The sequence below is a fragment of the Aedes aegypti genome, chromosome 3, assembly GCF_002204515.2.
Source record: "Aedes aegypti strain LVP_AGWG chromosome 3, AaegL5.0 Primary Assembly, whole genome shotgun sequence".
In the NCBI taxonomy this organism is placed as follows: domain Eukaryota; kingdom Metazoa; phylum Arthropoda; class Insecta; order Diptera; family Culicidae; genus Aedes; species Aedes aegypti.
Genome location: NC_035109.1, coordinates 114,132,522 through 114,153,895, shown reverse-complemented (window position 1 = coordinate 114,153,895; position 21,374 = coordinate 114,132,522). Strand labels below are relative to the sequence as shown.

General features: G+C 36.6%; 2 protein-coding genes across 4 annotated transcripts in view; both read left to right on the top strand.

The window, feature by feature from the left end:
- Positions 1 to 21,374, top strand: part of LOC5567033 (glucose dehydrogenase [FAD, quinone]) — a 206,254-nt gene that overhangs the window by 143,773 nt on the left and 41,107 nt on the right. The window lies entirely within an intron of this gene.
- Positions 3,351 to 4,564, top strand: LOC110677651 (microfibril-associated glycoprotein 4-like). Its single transcript, XM_021848548.1, has 2 exons — positions 3,351 to 3,695; positions 3,775 to 4,564. The coding sequence occupies exons 1-2, from the start codon at positions 3,517 to 3,519 to the stop codon at positions 4,532 to 4,534; spliced, it is 939 nt and encodes a 312-aa protein (XP_021704240.1). The 5' UTR covers positions 3,351 to 3,516; the 3' UTR covers positions 4,535 to 4,564.

Genomic DNA, 21,374 nt, shown 5'->3' with positions numbered 1-21,374 from the left:
TTGCCTAAATTTTTTATAACTAGAGGAGAAACATTTAGGTTGACTCAAATTGCTGGACCATAGCTTGACAGTTGGCAAAAAAGCTCAGTTTTTGATAAATTCTATGTATTTCTTCTCGTATCTTCTTCTCATATATTCCCTGAAACACGAACAATCTTAGAAAATTTTAAATTTGAGAGAGACACAAAAACGGTTCTATGTGGCTTTTAGATTGACACTAGATGATTCCTTTTACACTGAGTGATAGGTTCTACAAGACTAAGTTTATTGCATGAATTATGATTTCTATTTGAATGGTACATCGTAATGGTATGACTCTAGGAAATAGTCACATAGCATATACAGAAGGTATTGTTAAGGTAGATTCAATTGATACTAGGACAAAATAACATTCACTTTTTACATCAGCAAACTTTTCAACTAAATAATGTTTAAGTCCATGTATACTTGATCTCTTCGTTCGATATTTCAATAGAAATGGAACACAAACTAAATACGTGCAAATGCATTTTGGTTTTTGTTCGTTAGGAATGTATGTTGAAGTATTTGTGATATTAGCAATTTTTATATATTAAAATGTTGCCAAGGGTTTTTGGATTTCCGTTTATGTTCTATATAAACTGAAAGTCGAAAACCCATAGCAACATAACCTCCATCCATCCAATTGATCCATATATATTGAAATATTTGTGATATTTCTTATGAGCCGACATCATTAACGCCTGGGAATAGAAGCGCCCTCTGGGCAATGGCAACGCCCCCCTCAAAAAAGGACGACTAAGAAGCTCAAATTTTACGACAACAGGGCTGCCGGTGGGGCAAAAGTTCGTTTAGGACAATACATTTTAAAACAATTATAACTGAAAATAGATAATACAGTCAACTCTCCATAACTCAATATTGAAGAGACAATCGAGCTAGAGAGGTAACACAAAACCAATGCAACTGCGATCCAAGGGACCATCAAGGTAGCCATGAAAACTAACTTTTACTATGTTTCTCTAACTCGATATCGATATACGAAATATCGAGTGTGGGAGAGTTGACTGTGCCGTTTTGTCTCAAATTCCGAAAAGACTCATATTCCGAACACTAGGTTTTTGTATGACGACTTGATTGAAATATTTCGCTGAAATATAAAATCAAATCACCAGGAAATGGTAGTCAATTGCAATTCAATTTAAAAGTGTTCTAATCTATTTTATACCTCGAAAGTAGCGATAATTTTTTAGTTCGAAACCAGTAGAACAAGCTCAGATAAATTTATTTGCGAAATTATGCATTTGAATATCAATAATTTGGGCTGTTAGGAATTTGAATCAAAGTGTTCGGAATATGAGACAGAATGAACACAGTGTTAGGCATTTGAATCAGAATGTATTCCTATACTTTTACGTAGAAACAATACTAAACAAGTTTAAATAAACAATTTTGTTAGTAAACCCAACAGCTACCAGTTAGACTTTGTGGAGGTATTGAAATTTTCACAAATATCAGCTAATTTATGTCTATCATATGCATTTGAAGTCACTGTTGGACTTAAATGTTCGGAATATGAAACAAAACGGTATTTCGATATAAATTTGTTCAGCAAAATTGAAGTCAAAATCTTGAAAATTCATAGGGTTAGAGTCCGAGGCTACAAATCAAAAACGTTCTTAAGATGTCTGGGTTACATTCCCGGTCGATCCAGGATGTTTTCGTAATAGAAATTTCCTCTACTGAGCATAAAGTATTATCGCACCTGCCACACGTGAAACGAATGCGAAAATGGCAAGTTTGGCACTGGGCGGTATGAATAAAATGTAGTAAAGTGAAGTTTACTACATTATCGGTAGTAAACGCTATATGTGGAACACGAGTGGAACATGTTTGTGTCATTTATCTTTCTACACCTTTCGAACATACTACAAACAACGCGTTGCTATGAATAAAGGTAGCATTTACTACAAAGCTACCAGTTAGCTTCATAGGTTGCTACACATGCTTTGAGATTGTTGAAATGAATGGAATAATTAAAATTTGAGTAAATATCAGGGGAAGACGATATCGCTTTGATATTTCGAAAGGTATTTTGAGATTTCCATAGAAATGTTGATATTTCGAAAAGAATTTTGAGATTCCGGTGAGGAATTTTGAATTTATTTGAGAGATCTGGTATTCTTTCAGACTTTACGTCCCAACTGGGCGGAGCCCAATTCTCAGCTTAGTGTTCTTATGAGTATTTACACAGTTTTTAACTGAGAGCTTTCAATGTCAATTGACCATTTTGCATGTGAATATCATGTGTGGCAGGTAGGAAAATACTCATTACGATAATTATGTTCAGTCTGACATTACGATAATTATGATATTTCTTAGGAATTCTCGGATGTCGGATGGATTTCAGCTAATTATAAAGTAATCCTTAATTTTATGTAAGAATGACTGACTAACTGACATCCAAGATTCTCTGATTTCCTTTGTAATTCTGGAATCTCTATAGTAATTCTGGGTTTCCGGTATTTGATCTGGCTATCAATCTTTTTAAATTATTCGGGTATCTGCAAGACGGTATTTCTGTAAGAATCTATGAGATTTCAGTGAGATTCCTGCAAACTCTGGTCCGAATCTTTGGAATTCTTGTAAACTTTAGATCCCTTTGATTTCCAGTTCCGTTGAGATTTCAGAGGAAATCTTCAATTATAGTATAAACCTTTGAATGTAAACTTTATGTATTTTGTTTTTGAGTAGATGCTACATGTAGTAAACTTCTACGCTTTTTATTCATACCGCCCTATGAAAGCTCTCAGTTCATAACTGTGGAAGTGCTCATTAAACACTATGCTGAGAAGCAGGCTCTGTCCCAGTAAGGACGTGATTTCAAGAAGAGAGAAAGATGTTGAAGATTCACTGTGCGATATTTTTTTTTTGTTTTTCAATTGTAATAGTTTTTAATTGAAATTTTATTATTCCACTAAGGACGATCTTTTGCCCCACCTTACTTCAATGGTTAATGACTATCTTGAGATGCTCCAAAATTGATTTGATATTATTACAAGCTACGGACACAGTATATCCCGACTGAAAGCTTAAAAAATCTTTATAACACTAAAACCAAAACGAACTAAATTTCTAAAACTAACTAACAAAACTTAAGCCATTAACATAATTTCATAAACGTGTGGAGGAAAAATGGTATCTGGCATAATAGCGACGGTACCAGCACTAAGCTCCATACCCATTTACGGGGAATCACATTCCAATATTCATTCGTTTTTTTATTCCTCACACATCCAAATGAGAACATTCTCCATCCCCATCCTCCAGTACTCGCGAGTCGTGACAAATGATGCAGCAAGCAAACTTGTCCGCAAATCATCCACATCGTGCGTCGTCGTCATCATCTTCGTCCTCGTTACCCTCACCGAAACCTTGACCATTGCGATCGGCGCAGTATGTTTCTAAAGTTCATTAAAACTTGTCGCTCCCGTCGTCGTCGTCGTCATTCTCACCACTCGATTGAAAGGAACTGCGATGAAACTGCTACAGATAAAGTCGAATCGTGCTGCTCGGATTACGACCGCTACTGGCATCGTGCTCTGGTGGATTTTAACCAATCATTGCAGCTGGCAATTGGAACTGGATGAATCGTTGGCGGTGTCCGGTTTTGGGTACGAGCTGTTGATTGCCAAAATGGATCTCCTGGAGCAAAAGTAGGTCATCAACGACGTGCAGCGGAAGGACGGACGTAAACTTGGATTTGTGACTAAAAGACTATTTTGACATTTGCAGGATTGTCGACTTGGAGTTGACCGTGAGTGAGCTGAAAGCGGACCGAAGGACATGCACTTGCACTGATGAAAGGACGACGACGACGATGCAGATGGTTGAAATTGAAGACCAGAGTCCGAAGTATAAATCTTGCAGCGATGCTCCAGTACAGACGCCCGGATTGGTGCAATTGAAACCCCCCGGAGGTCCATCATTTGAAGCTCTTTGTGATTTCATCAATTTCGGTGGAAATTGGACAATCATTCAGCACCGATTTTCCGGACAAGTTGATTTTTATCGGACTTGGGACGAGTACAAAAATGGATTCGGTGATTTGCGAGGGGAGTTCTGGCTGGGGCTGGACAAAATCCATCGGATAACGAATTCCGGGAATTTCGAAATATTGTTTGTTCTCGTGGATTGGGACTTCAAGTTGTTGCGCGCTTCGTACGATTCATTCCGAATTGGATCGGAAGAGCAAGCCTACATTTTGGATGAATTGGGATCTTACAAAGGATCAGCTGGCGATTCCTTCAGTTATCACAAGGGAATGAAGTTTACGACCCATGATAGGAAAAACGACAACATTCCAGGTAGTAACAATAATTGTGCTGTTTCGTTTCACGGTGCCTGGTGGTACAACAATTGTCAGACCAGTAATTTGAACGGACGGTATCGAGGAGCAGGAAAGTCAACCTGCTGGAACACTCACAATCCACCGAAATACGCCTGGTGCGGTGGGTTTAGTAGTACGAAGATTATGATAAGAGAGAAAAAATGAAATATATTAGATGATTCAAGAACATCCAAATCGTAACTTATGCATGTGTTAGAAATCCATAACAAATGTCTTCGTTACGTGCTAACCTTTACTTGTGTATACACAATTTCTGAACATCTGGAATCTTGAATCTCCGTTAGTGTTAGAGGTGAAATCCAAGGGATTTAATTCCTTTTTAATGAGAAATAACTCAGAAAACTTTGGGAGATTTTTTAATAATTCCTGTAAAAATTGATGAGGGGACGAAAAGTCGAGAGAATTCATAAAAAACTGTCCGTGGTCCTTGTCAAACAAGTGGAGTCTTAACAGAAAACTTTTGAAGAATTTTGAAGAAATTTCTGGTGTAATCTCTTATTATGAACACTCATAAAGGAATTCTTATGGACAAAATGTCGAAAATGGCTCTGACAAATTACAGGTAATTCCATAGTTAACCCCTAAAATAATTCATCAGACGTTGAGTACAGAGTTGGCTCGTACAAAAATGCGAAAATCGTCATATCATGTTTAATGTTAGTTATATCGGAGATGAAAACGAATAATAAATATTATGTGTTGGTTGATTGGTTCAATCTGACTAGACACTGTTTTTTATTTTGAATATGAGAGAAGGGGTTTATGACTGAAGATCTGGAGATCCAAATATATTTTAGCTTAAACTACGTACCATCAGTAATTGAGGTGTGGATCTAAGATGTCTCTAACCAAACGAAAAAATTTCCTGTTTTGAAAAATCAGGAAAACTTCAATATTAACTTTGCAGGCAGTGGCAATGCTTTGGCAAAATATTTTATGGTAAACTAAAAAACTTATATTTTCAACAATAATGCGAGAGAATTCGATCATCAAATTTTTTTCCTGATTCATAGAGAACAAAACGTTCAATATTTTTTGCTTTAGCATGTTGACTAGGTTAGTGAAAACTATATCAAAAAATGGTCCTGCATAATAAGGCATTGTAGATTGAATTACAGTAACCAGAAAATAGATTATTTTACAAAAACAATGAAAATAACGCTTGTGTGAACTACATTCAAGTTCCTAACATATTTATATTTTTCATAGGCTATACTGTAATTTTTGCAGGAGGTCATGGAGAAGTTTTTTTTTTGGTGAATTGTCAGAAATCCTATCATTTGCAATGCACAAAATGCCCAAAAAGATCAATAGAAAAATCATGAACGAATCTGGAGAAATCCTTACGGGAATATTCCAAAAACTCATTGTAGATCTCACTGGATAGGTTCGTAAAATACAACTAACAAAGTTACGCAGAATCTTTTGCATGATTCAAATGAGGAATTCCTGGATAAATTTTCAAAGGAATATTTTTGAAACCATTTCAAAAAAATCCATGCTAGAATACGAGAAAAAACAGGCGAACCATCTAGCTGGTATATATGGAAAATTTTCAGGAAAGATCCTTCAAAATGAAAAATTTCAAAAATATATCGATGAAAAATTCTTGCGAGTATCACTAGAAGTATCACGAAGGAATCCAAAGTTGAATCCTATAAGCGTTTTTTTTTCTTGGAAGAATCGCATGATTTTTTATTTTGTTCAAGAAACTTGGAGGAACGCTGAGAGCTATATTTGGAAAAAAAAATCTAAATATAAGGTACCGTTGGGTAAGTGGATACAGAAAAATCAATCATTAACTTCATTGTTATGTACAGCTAGCGTGAATAATGTAATTCAAACTTTTTTCTGTGGATAACAAATGAGGGACTATTATACTTCAAATCGTCATTTATTTTTATTTTTCTGATTGTCATGTATTGAGTATGAGAGACTTAAAAATTTGCGCCAAATGATCCACTTGTCCCACCATGGTGAGGTAAGTGGATCACCAATAAAAGAAATCTGTTCTCGAAACAAATGTGATGTGATTATGTATAATAAAAATGATATTATTCTCGTTATTGTTATAAGTGCTAGTAATGTTACATTATAATACTTTGAAATTAAAAATAAGTTTTTTTATTTAATCAAGATATAACAAAAAGTATGTATATATTAGTTCATACTAAATCTAACAAAAAAAAACATTGACTCTAGAAAAATTTGGAGATAATTCATCCATTTATACGCATAAGTTATACAGAAGTATTGTTGGATTATTCCTAACGATATTTTAGAAACTCTTAGTTTAAAAATATTAGTTACTTTTATTTTGGAATAACAAACTGAAATACTTCTATTTTATTTATGAACATATGTGTATCATCGCACTAGAACAATTTCTATGGTCAAATAAGGTACGATACTAAGCGTTCAATTGGAAGATTAGTATATTTTGCTCTTTTACAACTCAACTTAGATAAAACACGAAAAGTTTCGTATACATTTTGAAATTATTATTTTTTTAATTTTTTTTATATGCCAGAAAGGTTAAAAAACTTTTAGGTGGATTAATTCAAATTTTCTATGTTCAATTTGACAAATTCAAGCTGGGAATAGAAGAAAATAAAAGGAAACAACATTTGCGGATATTAAATCTTAATAAAATTCTCGTAAGCAGTCTGCCAATAAATGATAATAATTCTTGATCCACTTACCCCACCCCATTAAAAAGTAGGGGTAAGTGTACCATGTCCAATATATTTGTATTTATTTATAAAAATCACATATTTTTCATTGTGATTCATTCAACTAGAACTGAAGTGCTCACCATCTGTCGAAAAAAAATAATAAAATTCGATTTAAGACAGAGATACAATGGATTTTTGATTGATGGAAACCAATTTTGAAATTAATTACTTTTTGCAGCTAACAAGTTTGCTTGTGTTAGTGTACGTGTAGTACCAGTTTTGCAATAGTATCAGCATAAGAATGGCATAAGAATATAACCTAAAACGAAGCAATGGTGCGAAAACATTCGACATATTCAAGCATTTATGTTTTATATTGACAAATGATCCACTTACCCCACTGATACACTTCCCCCACTGTACCTTACTATAGAAAAATGTAAAAACATATTCATGGAAATATATAATGTCCGCAGATAGAAATCTTCAGAGTGACTCTCAAACGAATCTCTGGCAGAATTCTACAATAAATTTCTGATCCCCAGGAAAAACATAGCTAGAAAGAGAAGAAATACCTAGAGGAGTTATTTCAGACATCTTCAGTATGAATGTGAAGATAGTGATACATAAATCCTTTTTTTGCTATCTTTGAAAACGAAATTTTCATCCTAGTGCACTGGAGCCATTTTCAGTAAACTTAGCAGAAGCTAGCATGGTCAACGCTCTTACTAGGCGTAATTATGCCCAAAAAGGCTTAACCAGAAATATTGTAAGGTTTTTAGAAGAACTACCTGAATGCATATTCTGAGAATTTATGAGGAAATTACTTAAAAATACCGGTAGGATTTCTCTACATATAATTCCTCAAAATATCAAGTTAAACATGAACAAATCTATGAGCATCATTACAAATTTCTTGCGAAGTATTTGGAAGATTATTTCTGAAAGCTCCTGTAGAATATTGACAGAATCACTGAAGACAATGCTGAAAGAATTCCAGAGCAAAATCTTGAAGTAATTGTTAGAATATCTTGTGGAACGCAGGAGGTAGTCCCTAGAGGAACTCTGGAAATGATTCTTGAATTAACTCTTGCATAAATCCCAAAAAAAATTATCTGGCAGAAATAATCATTATGACTATCTGGCAGAAATCTACTAGACAAAATGGATGGTAGTTCGGCAATGTTGTAAAATGCTCAATAGCAGTATAACGATAGATATTATTAATTTCTATTTTTTTCCACTATATAGTTTGCGCTGTAAGTATAATATATTCCAAATTTGAGTTGTTGCAACTCCTGTCAGCATCACTACGCTCATTTTATGTTACAATAAACGTGGTTTCCAAATCAGAGATCGTAGAATGGATTCTGGAAACCAGTGTGGATTACGGGTTTCTAGTGTGAATCCTGAGAATTCAGAATGGATCCTGGGATTTCAGGATGGATCATAGGATTACAGTCTGGCTTCTAGGAATCCAGTGCAGACCATAGCATTCCAGTATGGATCCTGAGATTTCAGTGTAGATGCTGGTATTTTAGTGTGGATTTTTTTATTCTATTGAGGATCCTGGGATTTGAGGATTTCAGTGTGGACCCTCGGATTGTAGTGTGGATTGCAGAACTTCTGTGTCGATCTTGGAGTTCCAGTGGTGTTCCTGGCATTTCAGTGTGGATTCCAGAATTCCTGTGTGGATTCTGGGTCTCCAATGTGAATCCTGGTATTTCAGTGTGGATGCTTTGAATCCAGTATGGGATTGATTGCAGTCCCAGACAACCAGAAATCGCATGAAAGTTCACGTTAAAACTCGTTTATTCATACTAATTACATCGAACTCGCAAAGCACCGTGGATAAACTCGTCAAATTGATGAGTTTCCTCGCATAAAACACTTTTTTTCTGAGTTTATTTGTACATTTTGTTTCGTCCCGTACACTTGTACAAAGTAAGTCGAATCAATTCGTAGCAGCTGTCAAATCAACATTTGTTATCATAAGTTAAGTCGCATAAGATAACAGGTTAGTTCGGGAGAATATTTATACACTCGCATTGTATGTTATTAATCATCACAATATATGCACGCATATCGCCTCCACTTTTGTACGTAGAAGGCCTTTTCGCGACATCTTATAAGTGAAATTTTGCACGTACAAAGCCTCCAGGTGATTTCGTTATGCGTACATTTTGGTTGTCTGGGGTGTGGATCGTAGCATTTTAGTGTGGATCTTGATTTTGATCGATTGTAGTGTAAAACGTAGAATTGCAGTGCGGATCCTTTGATTACAATGTGAATCCTGGGTTCGTAGTATGGAGTGTAGAACCTTTATTGAATATCCTGGGATTGAAATGTGGATCGAACGATTGCACAGTGGAACCTGAGACTGTGATGTAGGGTGACAGTGTGGATCCTTGGTGTACAGTGTGGGCATTGAAATTCCAGTGTGGGTTTTAGTCTTCAGGTGTAAATCATGAGATCCCCGTGTAGATCCTGGTGAATTCTGAATGTGATTTTTTTGATAATAGTGTAAATCTTGGGATTAGTGTGGATCTTGGGATTTCAATATGGAGATTTCAATGTAAAACTTGGGATTTCAGGGAAGAGCCTGGATTTCCAGTGAAAATCCTGGGATTTTCGTGAGGATCCAGGGATTGTAGCTTGGACCGTAGGATTTTGATTTTGATTCTGGGATTGTAATGTGAAACGCATATTTCAGTTGATTTTGTTAGGGATGCTTGGTTTGCAGTGTACATCCTGATATTTCAGTGTGAATTATGGGATTCTAGTTTGAATCCTCGTTCACTGTGTAAAACCTGGTATTCCAGTGTGAATCATGGGATTTCAGTGTGGACCATGGGATTCCAGTGTGAATGAATGCTGTGATCGCAGGTTAAAAACTTGGATTCCAGTGTGGATACTGATATTCGAGTGTGGATCGTAGGATTTCAGTATGGATCCTGGGAATCCAGTGTGGATTCTAGGATTCCAGTGTGAATGTTGGGACTCCATTGTGGATGCTGGTATTCCAATTAGGATTCTGGGGTTTCAGTGTTAATCCTGGTGTTACAGTATGGGTCATGATATTCCAATATGGATATATGAAGATATGAATATAGGGATCCTGATGTTGATAGTGAAATTCCAGTGTGGATCCTCGGATTTCAATGTGAGTTCTAGGATTGCAGTATGGATCCTGGTATTCCAGTGTGGATTCTGAGACTTCAGTTTAGATTCTGGGATTTCAGTGTGGATCTTCGTATTCCAGAGTGAATCCTTAATTCTAGAGAGGATCATATTTCGGTGTGAATCTTAGATTTAAAGAGTGCATCCAGGAATTTCAGTGTAGATAATGGAATTCCGGTGTAGGTAAGCCAATGTAAATTCTGGGATTTCAGTGTGGATTCTGGGGTACCAGTGTGGATACTGGTTTTAAAGTATGGATCCTGGTATTCCATTCTAGCGTAGATCATGGGACTCCAGTATCTAGAGTGGGTCCTTGTGGATATTGGAATTCCAGTGTGGATGCTGGAACTTCAGTGACGATCCTGTAACTTAAGTCAGGATCGTGGGGCTCTAATGTTGATCCTCGGATTCCAGTGTAGATGATGGTGTTCTAGTTTGGATCCTGGATTCCAGTGTAGATCTTTGAATTCCAGTGTGTATCCTGGAATCCCAGTATGGATCCAGGGAATCCAGTATAGAGTCTGGGATTCCATCGTGGATGCTGGGAATCCAATGTGGATTTCAGTCTATATCCTAGGGTTTCAATATGCTTCCTAAGCTTCTAATGTGGATTGTGTTACTTCATTATGAATTCTAAACTTCTAATGTGGATATTGGGACTCCAGTGTGATTTGTTTTATTTCAGTGTGGATCGTAGTGTGTCAATGTGGATCTAAGGCAGTATGGAACCTGATGTTTCAGTAAGGATTTTGAGTTTCGAGTGTGAAACTTTAGATTTCTGTGATTCCAGTGTGGATCTTGTAAAACCAGTGCGGATCTTGGAATTCCATAGTTGAACTTGTGATTTCAGTGTGCATCCTGGAATTGTAGTGTAAATCCTAGGATTCTTGTGTAAATCCTAGGATTCCAGTATAGATCCTTAGTATCTAGTGTGGGTACTGGGATTGCAGTGTGGCTATTAAGATTCCTGTATGAATCCTGGGAATCATCATAGGACTCCAGTATGGATCCTTGGACTCTAGTGTGGATCTTGGGACTCCAGTGTGGATGCTGAGTTTCCACTGTGGATCCTGTGATTCCTGTGTGCATACTAGGTTTCTAGTGTGGATTTCGGTATTTCAGTTTGGATAATGAGATTCCACTGTGAATCTTGGTTTTTCAGTATTATTCCTGGGATTAACGTGTACCGTTTTGATGCATATTACGGACACTTAAGGTCTCAGTGCAGTATAACTCATCAGAAAGCATATTAAATTAATCATTCGGTATGATTCCTCCACGTTATCGAGCCTTCAAAACAATTAACTTTCGAATGATGGAAGAAAAATTTGATTCCGCAACATGAATAGTTTTAAATAAATAGAAATATGTGGACTTCTCATGATTCTTATTCCGGACGCTGCCTTACTTTTACCTCATATTCCGGACACTTTGATTCGAATACCAGACAGCTCATGAAAACCATAGATAGAAAAGTCAAATAATTAATTGAGATTGGCAAACCACTAAAGAGGCGTCTAAGGCAGCTAAGCATTATAATTTTTGATAAATATTTAAGGAAAATATTGACTAAAACGAGCCTCGAAAGTGAGAATTTTTGAACGGCAAAAATTGAAACATTTCGTGTGAAATGTTTCCCATACAAAGTACAGTGTCCGGAATTTGAAGCTGTCCGTAATATGAATCAAAACGGTACATCTTGGTTTTCCAGTGTGTATTTGATTATTTCAGTGTGGATCCTGGGATTTCAATGTGAATCCTGGGAATCCAGTATGGATTATGAGATTCCAGTGTGAATGCTGAGAATCCAGTGCAGATCCTGCGATTGCAATGTGGATCCTGGTGTTTCAGTCTAGATCATAGGGTTTCAGTGTGGAACCTAGGATTCTAGTATGGATTGTATTACTTTGTGGTATATCCTTGGTTTCCAATGTGGATATTGAGATTCCTGTGTGGTATGTTGTATTTCAGTGCAGATCCTGGGACAGTAGAGTGGATCGTAGTGTGTAAGAGTGGATTTTTGAATTCCAGTGTGTAATCTGAGATTTCTGTAAGGATTGGGAGATTTGAGGATTCCAGTATGGATCTTGTGAATTTGGTGTGGATCTTAAGATTACAACATGCGTCCTCAGTTTTCAAGGTGAATCCTGGGATTCCAGTGGGGATTCTGTTGTGAATTGTAAGATTCCAGTGTAGATCAAGGAGTCATGTGGGAATTCTCTCCGATTCCTATTAGAATTCTGTGGGAAACCTCTAAGAGTCCTGGGTGAATAATATGGAAATAACATGGGAATCCTGCTGATTCTTCAGTAGTGATTTCTACGGCAAAATATTATATTACCATATTCGTGGAAATTTTATTAATATGTACTCCGGGAACATCTGATGCTAAAGCCTGTCCACGATAAATTTCGGACACGGATGGCGGGTGTACCACAGAAAGTTCGAGAATTTTACAGAAAGAAGGATTAACATCCTTGTCAACTGTTTATTTTGTAGATATAACTCTTTTATTCTGAAGTAAACAATTGTTTTTGTTGAATTATGAGTAACTTTTTTTTGCTGCCATTATTTGGGTGTCCGAAATTTAACGTGGACAGGCTTTATGAGCCCGAAGTAAAATAAAAAAAAGAAGAATGCTACTACTATGACTATGCGTGTGTATGTATGGTTGTATGTGCAAATTAGTATGTATTGTGCATGTACGTGTATGTGTTTGTGTGTGTATTTCGTAAGCATGTCACATTCAGCAGAACTTGTAATGTAGTTTTCATAATTTTCAAACAAACCTCGGTATTTGTAATTTATGTTTATTTTAACATTTAATTACCGCTGTATATTATTTTCACTATATCTTTTCACTGTTTAATGCGCCATACTACCTTCAAACATTTGCGAAAATAAACAAGTCTCTTAATTTTGTAATTCTTTTATTATGTACTGTATAAAATATGACCGTAGATTTCCATTGAAATGACAATTTTCGCATTCTTTTATCATATTGTGATATCCAGAAAAAAGGGTTTACTATGAAAGTGAAATAATTCGAGCGTTAATGGGTTATGGTGAAGATGAATCGAAGCCATAGTTCAAATTTTCAAGAGCACGGATCGGGATTACCAAACATCCGATTGAGCTGAAAACTTAATCGATTGGTCACTAGCTGGTGGTGACCAATCGATTAGGTTTTCAGCTCAAACGAGTGATCCGTGCTCTTGAAAATTTGAACTTTGGCTTCGATTCATCTTCACCTTAAAGCATATTTGGACATCTGTGACTATTCATTTCAGACGGAAAAAAAACTTCTTTCAGTAATACATCCAAACCATCTTTGATGAACTTTCGCATGTTACCTTCTGACCTAACTCACAATACTAGGTCAACATTTTCAACTGCGGTGCCTTGGGCAAACAAGATTTTGGCCATTCGCCAGTCAATTGTACCCTCATCATGAGATTCCATCTTTAAAACTGAATCTGCACCGATCTCATAATTGACGTGGGACATGGACGATACTCTGCTATTAAAATACCGTTCGTCTTTTAATTAGAGATACCTGCCTGACAAGTACTTTTCCCCTTTTGCACAGCTCCGATTCTCGAATCGAGATAACCATAGACTTCCTTCGTAATTTTCGAACCCACCTTTGTTTGTTAGTCAAATTTGCTCTAAGCCGTTAAGTATCAATTTCCTGCAGCGCTTCCACACATTCAATCATGATTGCTGCTGGAGTTAACCGGCTCTGGCGGCATTATGCGATTAACGTGCCGCACGTGTGCCGGCATACAATTATGACCACCTTCACTAAACGCCGCCCGCCGTCACAGCAGAATTCAGAAGCTCTTTCGCCTGATGCGATGATCATGACCTCGTCGCTCGATATTCGTGTGAGCCGGACTGGTGAAAAAAGCTTAAAAAAAGAATAAGTGACTCACTCGGAGGCTTGTCCAAGCCTGGTATGTATACAGTATAGGGCAATATATATGCAACTTTTTCGATTTTTCAAACAAAATAGTCCATTTTTGAGATAGCTGTAGTGGTAATCGCGCAGCTATTCAGCTAGACCAAGCTGAGGGTCGTGGGTTAGAATCCCACTGGTCAACGATATTTTCGTTAAAGAAATTCTCTCGACTTCCCAGAGCATGGATTATCCGTATCTTCGTACCTGCCACACGATAAACAAACGCAAAAATGGTGAATTGGCAAAGAAAGCTCTCAGTTAATAACTGTGGAAGTGCCCATAAGAACACTAAGCTGAGAAGCAGACTCTGTCTCAGTTGGGACGTTACACCAGAAGAAGAAAAACATATGTTGAAATTCAAGTTATGTCTAACTTGCTCTAAAAATTAAAATTGAATCGGTACATGCATAATTTCAATAACTTTGGTAGACTACTCAAGTTGATAATTTTGTATGGAAAATAAAAAAAAAACGCAAATGTAAAGTACTGTACTGTATCTAGAGCGTAGCGATGCGACTGCCAGATGACCGCAGGGTGACTGAAAGTGGCATTTACAATAACGCGAAGCTCTTCTTGGTGACCGTCAAATATGTAGGTAATTGCGGGCAAGGAGGGAACAGATATACCTACTGGTTGATCTTTCATGATGCACCAAACTTAAGTGGTAGCTCGTAAACGGTCACACGTCAGACGGGTGACATTTACAAAATTAAGTTGCTTTTATGGCACATTTGAGTGTGGGATTGCCGTATCAGGGACAAGTTCTAGATCTGACATGTTGTACGATGTTGACATGCTGTTGACAGCAGTCCAAATGTTTCGGAAAATTACAACTTAGCATGATTTATTCGTATTATGCAATAAACATGTATCATGAAGTAAATAATACAGAATAAAAGGACAAATAGTTTCACCTCAAGTTTATTTTGCAGAAAAGTCTCTGAGAATTCAATACAGAGTTAGAATTAGGGCGAATGTGAAGACTTATACATTCTCAGTAAAATCGGTTTGAAGTTTCCGGGTTTAATTTTAATTCTATACTACGTTTCCGATCGATTTGATCGCATGATGCATTTTTGTAGGATCCATTACAATATTATTTTTGTAGCAAAATATTTAACTTATTTAAATATTATGAATATCATGTTAAAATAAATAAAAATCCATCATGTGCCATTCATCAAAATTTAGAGCTGTTGCGCCCCTCGGTTTTTCGTCGTCTTCAGTTTAACAACAGCGATTGCGCCTTTTGACCTCGTCCTTCTGGTTTGACTATCATCAGCTTCGCCGTTCTGCTACGCTCTCTCACACGAACCTTCATCACTAACGCCCTTCTGCACACTCAGTTTGAAACGCGCCCTACTACCACACTCAAGCTCAAATGCGCCCGGTTACCGCAGAGGGGGAAGATGGGCGAAATTGACGTCAGAGTTCGAATCGTAAGAGAATATCAAATGCGCCTTTATGTTTTTCTTACTTATTTCGTGAAAAACGTTATTTTTAAGGAACAGATGTGCATTATATGATTGCAATTTATCAAATCAACTGTTAGGTGAATAAAACTCAGTTTGTTTACATTAGTCAGTAAGGCCCTTAATCTGGTACTGTATTGAATTCTTCGGTTTTTAAAAAATCTTTTAAGTACTAGTCTTTATAAAGTTCTATAGTTCTCTCCTAAAACATATCAAGAGTTAGTTCAGTTTTCTTCGCATAATTCAACTCTTCAGAGTATCTCAGCTCAACAAATGCATTCCGTTTCACCTTGTGCTGTGACTATTAATCTATCACATGCACCAATCTGAACCAAGTGAGCATATTCATGATCATCTAGTGGCAACTTCACAACCAAATGTTACTCTCAAAGAGGTAGTCTCATTTCAATTTATATACCAACCTACATATATACTCGCAAAGGTTCGTGGCCAACTCCAAGTTCTCAGTCACGTTTTTTTTTCGGTTTGCTCCTCAACCCACCAGCAACGCCAGCATTTTTCCTGTCGCCACTTTGAACTGTTGCATTCAATCCGAACCCTTAGGGGGCTCGAAGGGAAATTGAACGCGATGTTTTCAAAACACTCAACTCGATGAAGTGTTGCTTCACCTCGATCTCAATTAAATCGATAACCCCTTTTTCGAAACACATCACGTTGCCTGCAGCTGTGCTTTTGATCAGTGGTTCCCAATGTGTTAGAATTGATAGTATAGGAAAGCAGCCAAAGGTCGGCCATGATTATTCTTTTGCAGAACGTCTGCCACGGAAAGTTTATACGGGCTGTTTTCATCTTCTTTGAAGATCCATGCAAAAAACTTTTCATACATCCGTTTTCCTCGCAGAATTTTTCCCGCAATGTGCGATTCAGTAGATCTCAAAAAAGGAACAAGTTTCCCTATGGCAGATTTCACTACACAGGACCGTTGCGCAAAGGAACCGTTCTTCCGGAGAGGAATCAATTTTCGTATGCCAGTGCAGCAGTGTTTACTCACACCGGTGTATCCATGGGCGTAGCCAGGATTTCCACGATGGGGTATGATTAGCGACCTCAAAAGTTAATTAACGAATTTCACGCAAAAGTTACCATTTGTGACACCCTCTACAACATGTTTCATACCCTTATTGTGTGAGAGACATGCAATCCCTTACTTTCATCCATGTTGAGAAAAGTTTAGCTCAAAACGAGACATAGTTTAATAAACAGGCTGAGTGAGTTCCAGTTAACAGCGTGGATCAAATTCTGAATAAAATCTCAAGATACCTTTTGGCCGGACTGTCAGAGACCAGAGATCAACCTGAGTTCCTTATAGCCACGACTGTTGGATAACATTAGGATTTCAGTTGCTTTACGAATTATTAAGAACTAAGTTTTCTTTAAGATAAACTTTGATTTTTTTTTTCCAAACATGCCTCCGAGTTTTTAAAAGCATTCATTCGAGATATCTTGTAGGGGAAGTAGTGGATAAATCCGGAAAAAATGGCCACGTGGTAAACGGACAACCCTCTAAACATCTCTCCATCAGAAATATCAAAAGGAACTTCTTTTAGAATCGCTGAAATGGTACTGCCAAACATTGGCGTAGCAAGGTTTTTTCCTGGAGGGGGCATATTCTTGAATTGCCGAAGTAATGCCGGTCGCAATGATCACAATTTTCACAAATTTCGGGGTTTGCATGGATTTTATTGATTTAATTCGTTTTACATAAATTATAAGCGTTAACTTAAAATATCATCCAGTTGTTCATTCATAATTTAAAAATCATCAGAATCCTCTTCAAGATCACCATACAAGGATTTTTTCCACAAATTTTTCAGATAGTGCACCAACAGTTTTTCCAACTTTGCTTTTGAAATTCTCTTCGAATTCCTTCATTAAATTATTCATAAAATCTTTAAGAAATTCTGTAAGGATTGCTTGAAAAATATCACCAAAAAATTATCTAGAAACTTCCTCCAAAAACATTATCAAACTAATAACATTATTTTCTTCCAGTTTACTCTAAGCATTTGTCCTACTATTCCACAAGGTTTCAACAAACAATTGAACAATATTAAATTGGGAAGATGTTCTTAGCGATTTCTCAGAAAAGTTCTCCACAAATTTGCATTTTCTCACAAAAAAAATCTCTAAGTGTTGCTTTAGATTTATATAAAATTAATTTGAATTGTTCTCCGCATTCCTTAAAAATGCTTTCTTGAAAATAATGTTGAAACTCTTCCGCGAATATACTCAAACATGTCCAGAGCAATTGGTTCAGGGATTTCTTCGGAAATTGTTTCACCAGATATCCATCCAAGTATTTTCCAGAGAGATAGTTTTGTGGGTTTTACCACAAAAAATCTTTTTTTTTGCAATTGTCTTTGTTTAAACAAATTGTTTTTTTTTCTGAAGGTATTTCTCATTTCTAACATTTTTTTCCTAACTGCGAAAATTCCAAGCAAACTGTTTTGGATTGACTATTTTTAACTATTCTGGTAGCACTGCAGAAGTTTAACGTGAAGATTTTGACGGTATTTTTTGCTGAAAATCGTAATGTAAGATTTTACCGAACATAAATCTTGAAGGAAATTTTTGCGTTGCTTCAATTTAAAAAAGGAATTGCTGATGGACTTTCAGAATTCAATTTTTCAAAACTCCTACAATTATTTTTTACTTTAGATTTTTTTAAATGTTGCTTATTGGATTGTACAGAGTTGCTAAAGAAACCGTCATGTGAAAGAAGAAGAAACGGAGAGACAACAAAATGTTGAAGCAGGTAGAACAAATAGATCTATAATGGAACAACTGAGGATAAGTGATTATTCATACTCTTTTCTCTAGAGGTGAATGACTAAAAGAAAATTGAAATATCTCTAATGAATTAAAAAAATCAATTTTCTCCATCATAATCTTCTTCTTTAAAAATTATCCGGCATCTTGGAATTTCATTACCGCTTTGCTAATTTCGGAAGCAAAAGTATGTCTAAGGTTTTCCAATAAATTTCGTCTGAAGATTCGAGGACTAAGACATTCTAAAAAAAACTTCTCGTAGATAATTCCTGTAAAATCCGGGGATTTGATGTGTTATTTACACGAAAAAACATAGGGAGAAATGTGATACACTTTGTGATCTATTTTGAAAATATGTATAAAGGACTTTTGATGAACTTCTCGAAATAATTTGTAATATTTTTATTTTTAGAAAAGTATATGAAAGAATTGGACAAAATCAATGATTTTTTGGAGGAATTGCGAAGTTTTCTCTTGAACTTTTGAAAGGATAAATATTTTTGTAGTTAAATCCTGCAACACATTATAGTGTGTCCCAGAAAGTATGTGCACGACTATGATAACAAGAATCACAACATTTTTTCAAACAAATGATTATTTCTAGATTTTTGTATTTTTCCTTGGAGCTTCCTTGCAGCCTATGAAAATTTTGTTTGATAAAATTACCTTTTACATTAAAATTTTAGATTTTAGAAAATTTGAAGAAACTTTTGTGAAGTTTTGAAACTTTACTAGTAATTAATGTGTTTATCTAAATCCTTCGAAGTAGTGAGTTCAAGTACATTGTAGTACTTTGTATGTAAATGCCTTTCGACATTTTATCATAGATATTTATGAAAGCTATCAGTTAATAACTATGGAAGTGTTTATTGAACACTATGCTGAGAAGCAGGCTCTGACCTAGCGAGGACTTAATGCCAAGAAGAAGAAGAACGTTTCCAATAAAGACGTTTCACATAAAGACGTCTGAGATAATGGACGTTTCGCAAAAAGCAGAATCGTACAAGAATGCCGTTTCAACGAATGCATTTTGCTCAGCATTTGGCCAAATGCCATCTGGTCGAACAGGTCGTTTAGCCGAATTACGAACAAAAATCTAAGGGACCGTCCATAAATGACGTAGCATTTTTGGGGGAAGGGGGGGTCTACGACTTTGCTATGAACCATGTATAGGTATGGGAAAATAGGCTACGATGGGGGAGGGGGTGTCAAAAATTGGCCAAAAAATGCTACGTCATTTATGGACGGTCCCTAATTGCTTCAAAGCTGATGTGTAGGATGCATAAGTGCGGCCCAATGATCGATCAGCTAATTAAGTTTCATTCAGCCAACACACTTTTCACAAGCTTAAAAACACAAAAATGTGCATAACTTTTCTGTTTCGGGATGGGCTTTGTTGAAATTTTCAGAACTTCCCGAAAAACTCTTCTGGTTTATGGTTCGAAAAACTTGAGAACTCAACGAATAGCTCAAAATCCTGATGAACTAGAAGATTGGTGTCTTCCACAAAGTTGTTAAGCAGATCAAAGGCTATCTGACAATAGCAAATAATTGGAAATTAATCCGCTAGGTGGCGCTAGTAACAAATTACTTCAATCTTCTATATCTTAGAACCCTGACGAGCTAGGTTGGTGTCTTCAGCTAAGTTGTTAAGCAAATTAAGGGCGACTACACTAGACTTATGTTTCGAAAGGTCGGTATCTTCGGCAAAGTTGTTCAATGCATCAAGTACCATTTGAGATGGAAAACTGTATAAAATATTCTTCCGGTGGATGGTGATTCAATCCAAATAGGGTCCTACAGGGTCCTGTCACAATTTTAGGGCCAAACGCCAAAGTTTAGGCCAAAAGCACAAATTTGCTCAATTTTCAAATATTTTTCGTTCGTTTAAACCAAAAAAATGGTTTTTGAGAATTTATCACACCCCTTGGCTTGAACTCAAAGTTTTAGTGTATTTTGTTTTGGTGTATCCCTTCCGAAATGTCAGATAGGAACTACAGATCACTTTCTGTATATTTCAATATACAGTAAACAACTCCGACCCTCAGTAGAATCCGTTATCGTTGAATTCCTCTATATATTAATTTTGACAATACATGCACGAATCTGATGGAGCATGCATTCAGTTTTTCAATTACTTTTTCTACATAGATTATTATTCACTTACTGACATTCGGTGGCAGCAAGTTAAGTTTCGCCTGTGAAAAAAAATATTTCCATCAAAATACCCCACAAAAGCATTAGTAAATGGCAAAAATTAAAATTTTCGCTTAAAAGACAATCATAATTCATCAACTGGAGGCATCACAATGCCGTTTTTTTATACCAATAATGCAAAATTCATTTGCCATTTTGCATAATGTGGCACCAGCACTAATTTGAAGCCGTTGGCAAAATAATTTGCTTCCGCTGTTGTTACTGTTCGTTAAACATGTTGTTGGAAGTAGCGCGCTGCATTAACCATTAGATGAACTGTACAGCGCACTACTAGAGATGGTCGGGTCTCGGGTTTCCAAACCCGACGTGGGGTTCGGGTTCGGGTCGGGTTTGAAGGCTACAAAATTATCGGGTACGGGTCGGGTTCGGGCTTGAAAAAAGTCGGGTTTATTCGGGTTTGGGTCGGGTTTGGTGGAAATTGTGAACAGAGTAGCAACCTGAAAGCTTCCCTATGCATCAGAAATTATGAATTTATCATCTTTACAAACTCGGGTTCTATTCGGGTTTTTCTTTGAATTTTTTTTTCGGGTCTCGGGTCGGGTACGAGTTTTAACAGCGAAAAAAATTCGGATACGGGTCAGGTCCGGGTTTGCTTTTCAATTTTTGTCTCGGGTTCGGGTCGGGTCCGGGTTTGAAGGAATACAATAAGTCGGGAACGGGTCGGGTTCGGGTTTGAAAAATGTGAAACC

Excerpts from the sequence above, each read along its gene's own strand:
- LOC110677651 (XM_021848548.1), top strand. The coding sequence starts at position 3,517 with ATGAAACTGCTACAGATAAAGTCGAATCGTGCTGCTCGGATTACGACC. Across the intron at positions 3,696-3,774 it reads ATGGATCTCCTGGAGCAAAA|GATTGTCGACTTGGAGTTGA; the intron begins GTAGGTCATCAA and ends TGACATTTGCAG.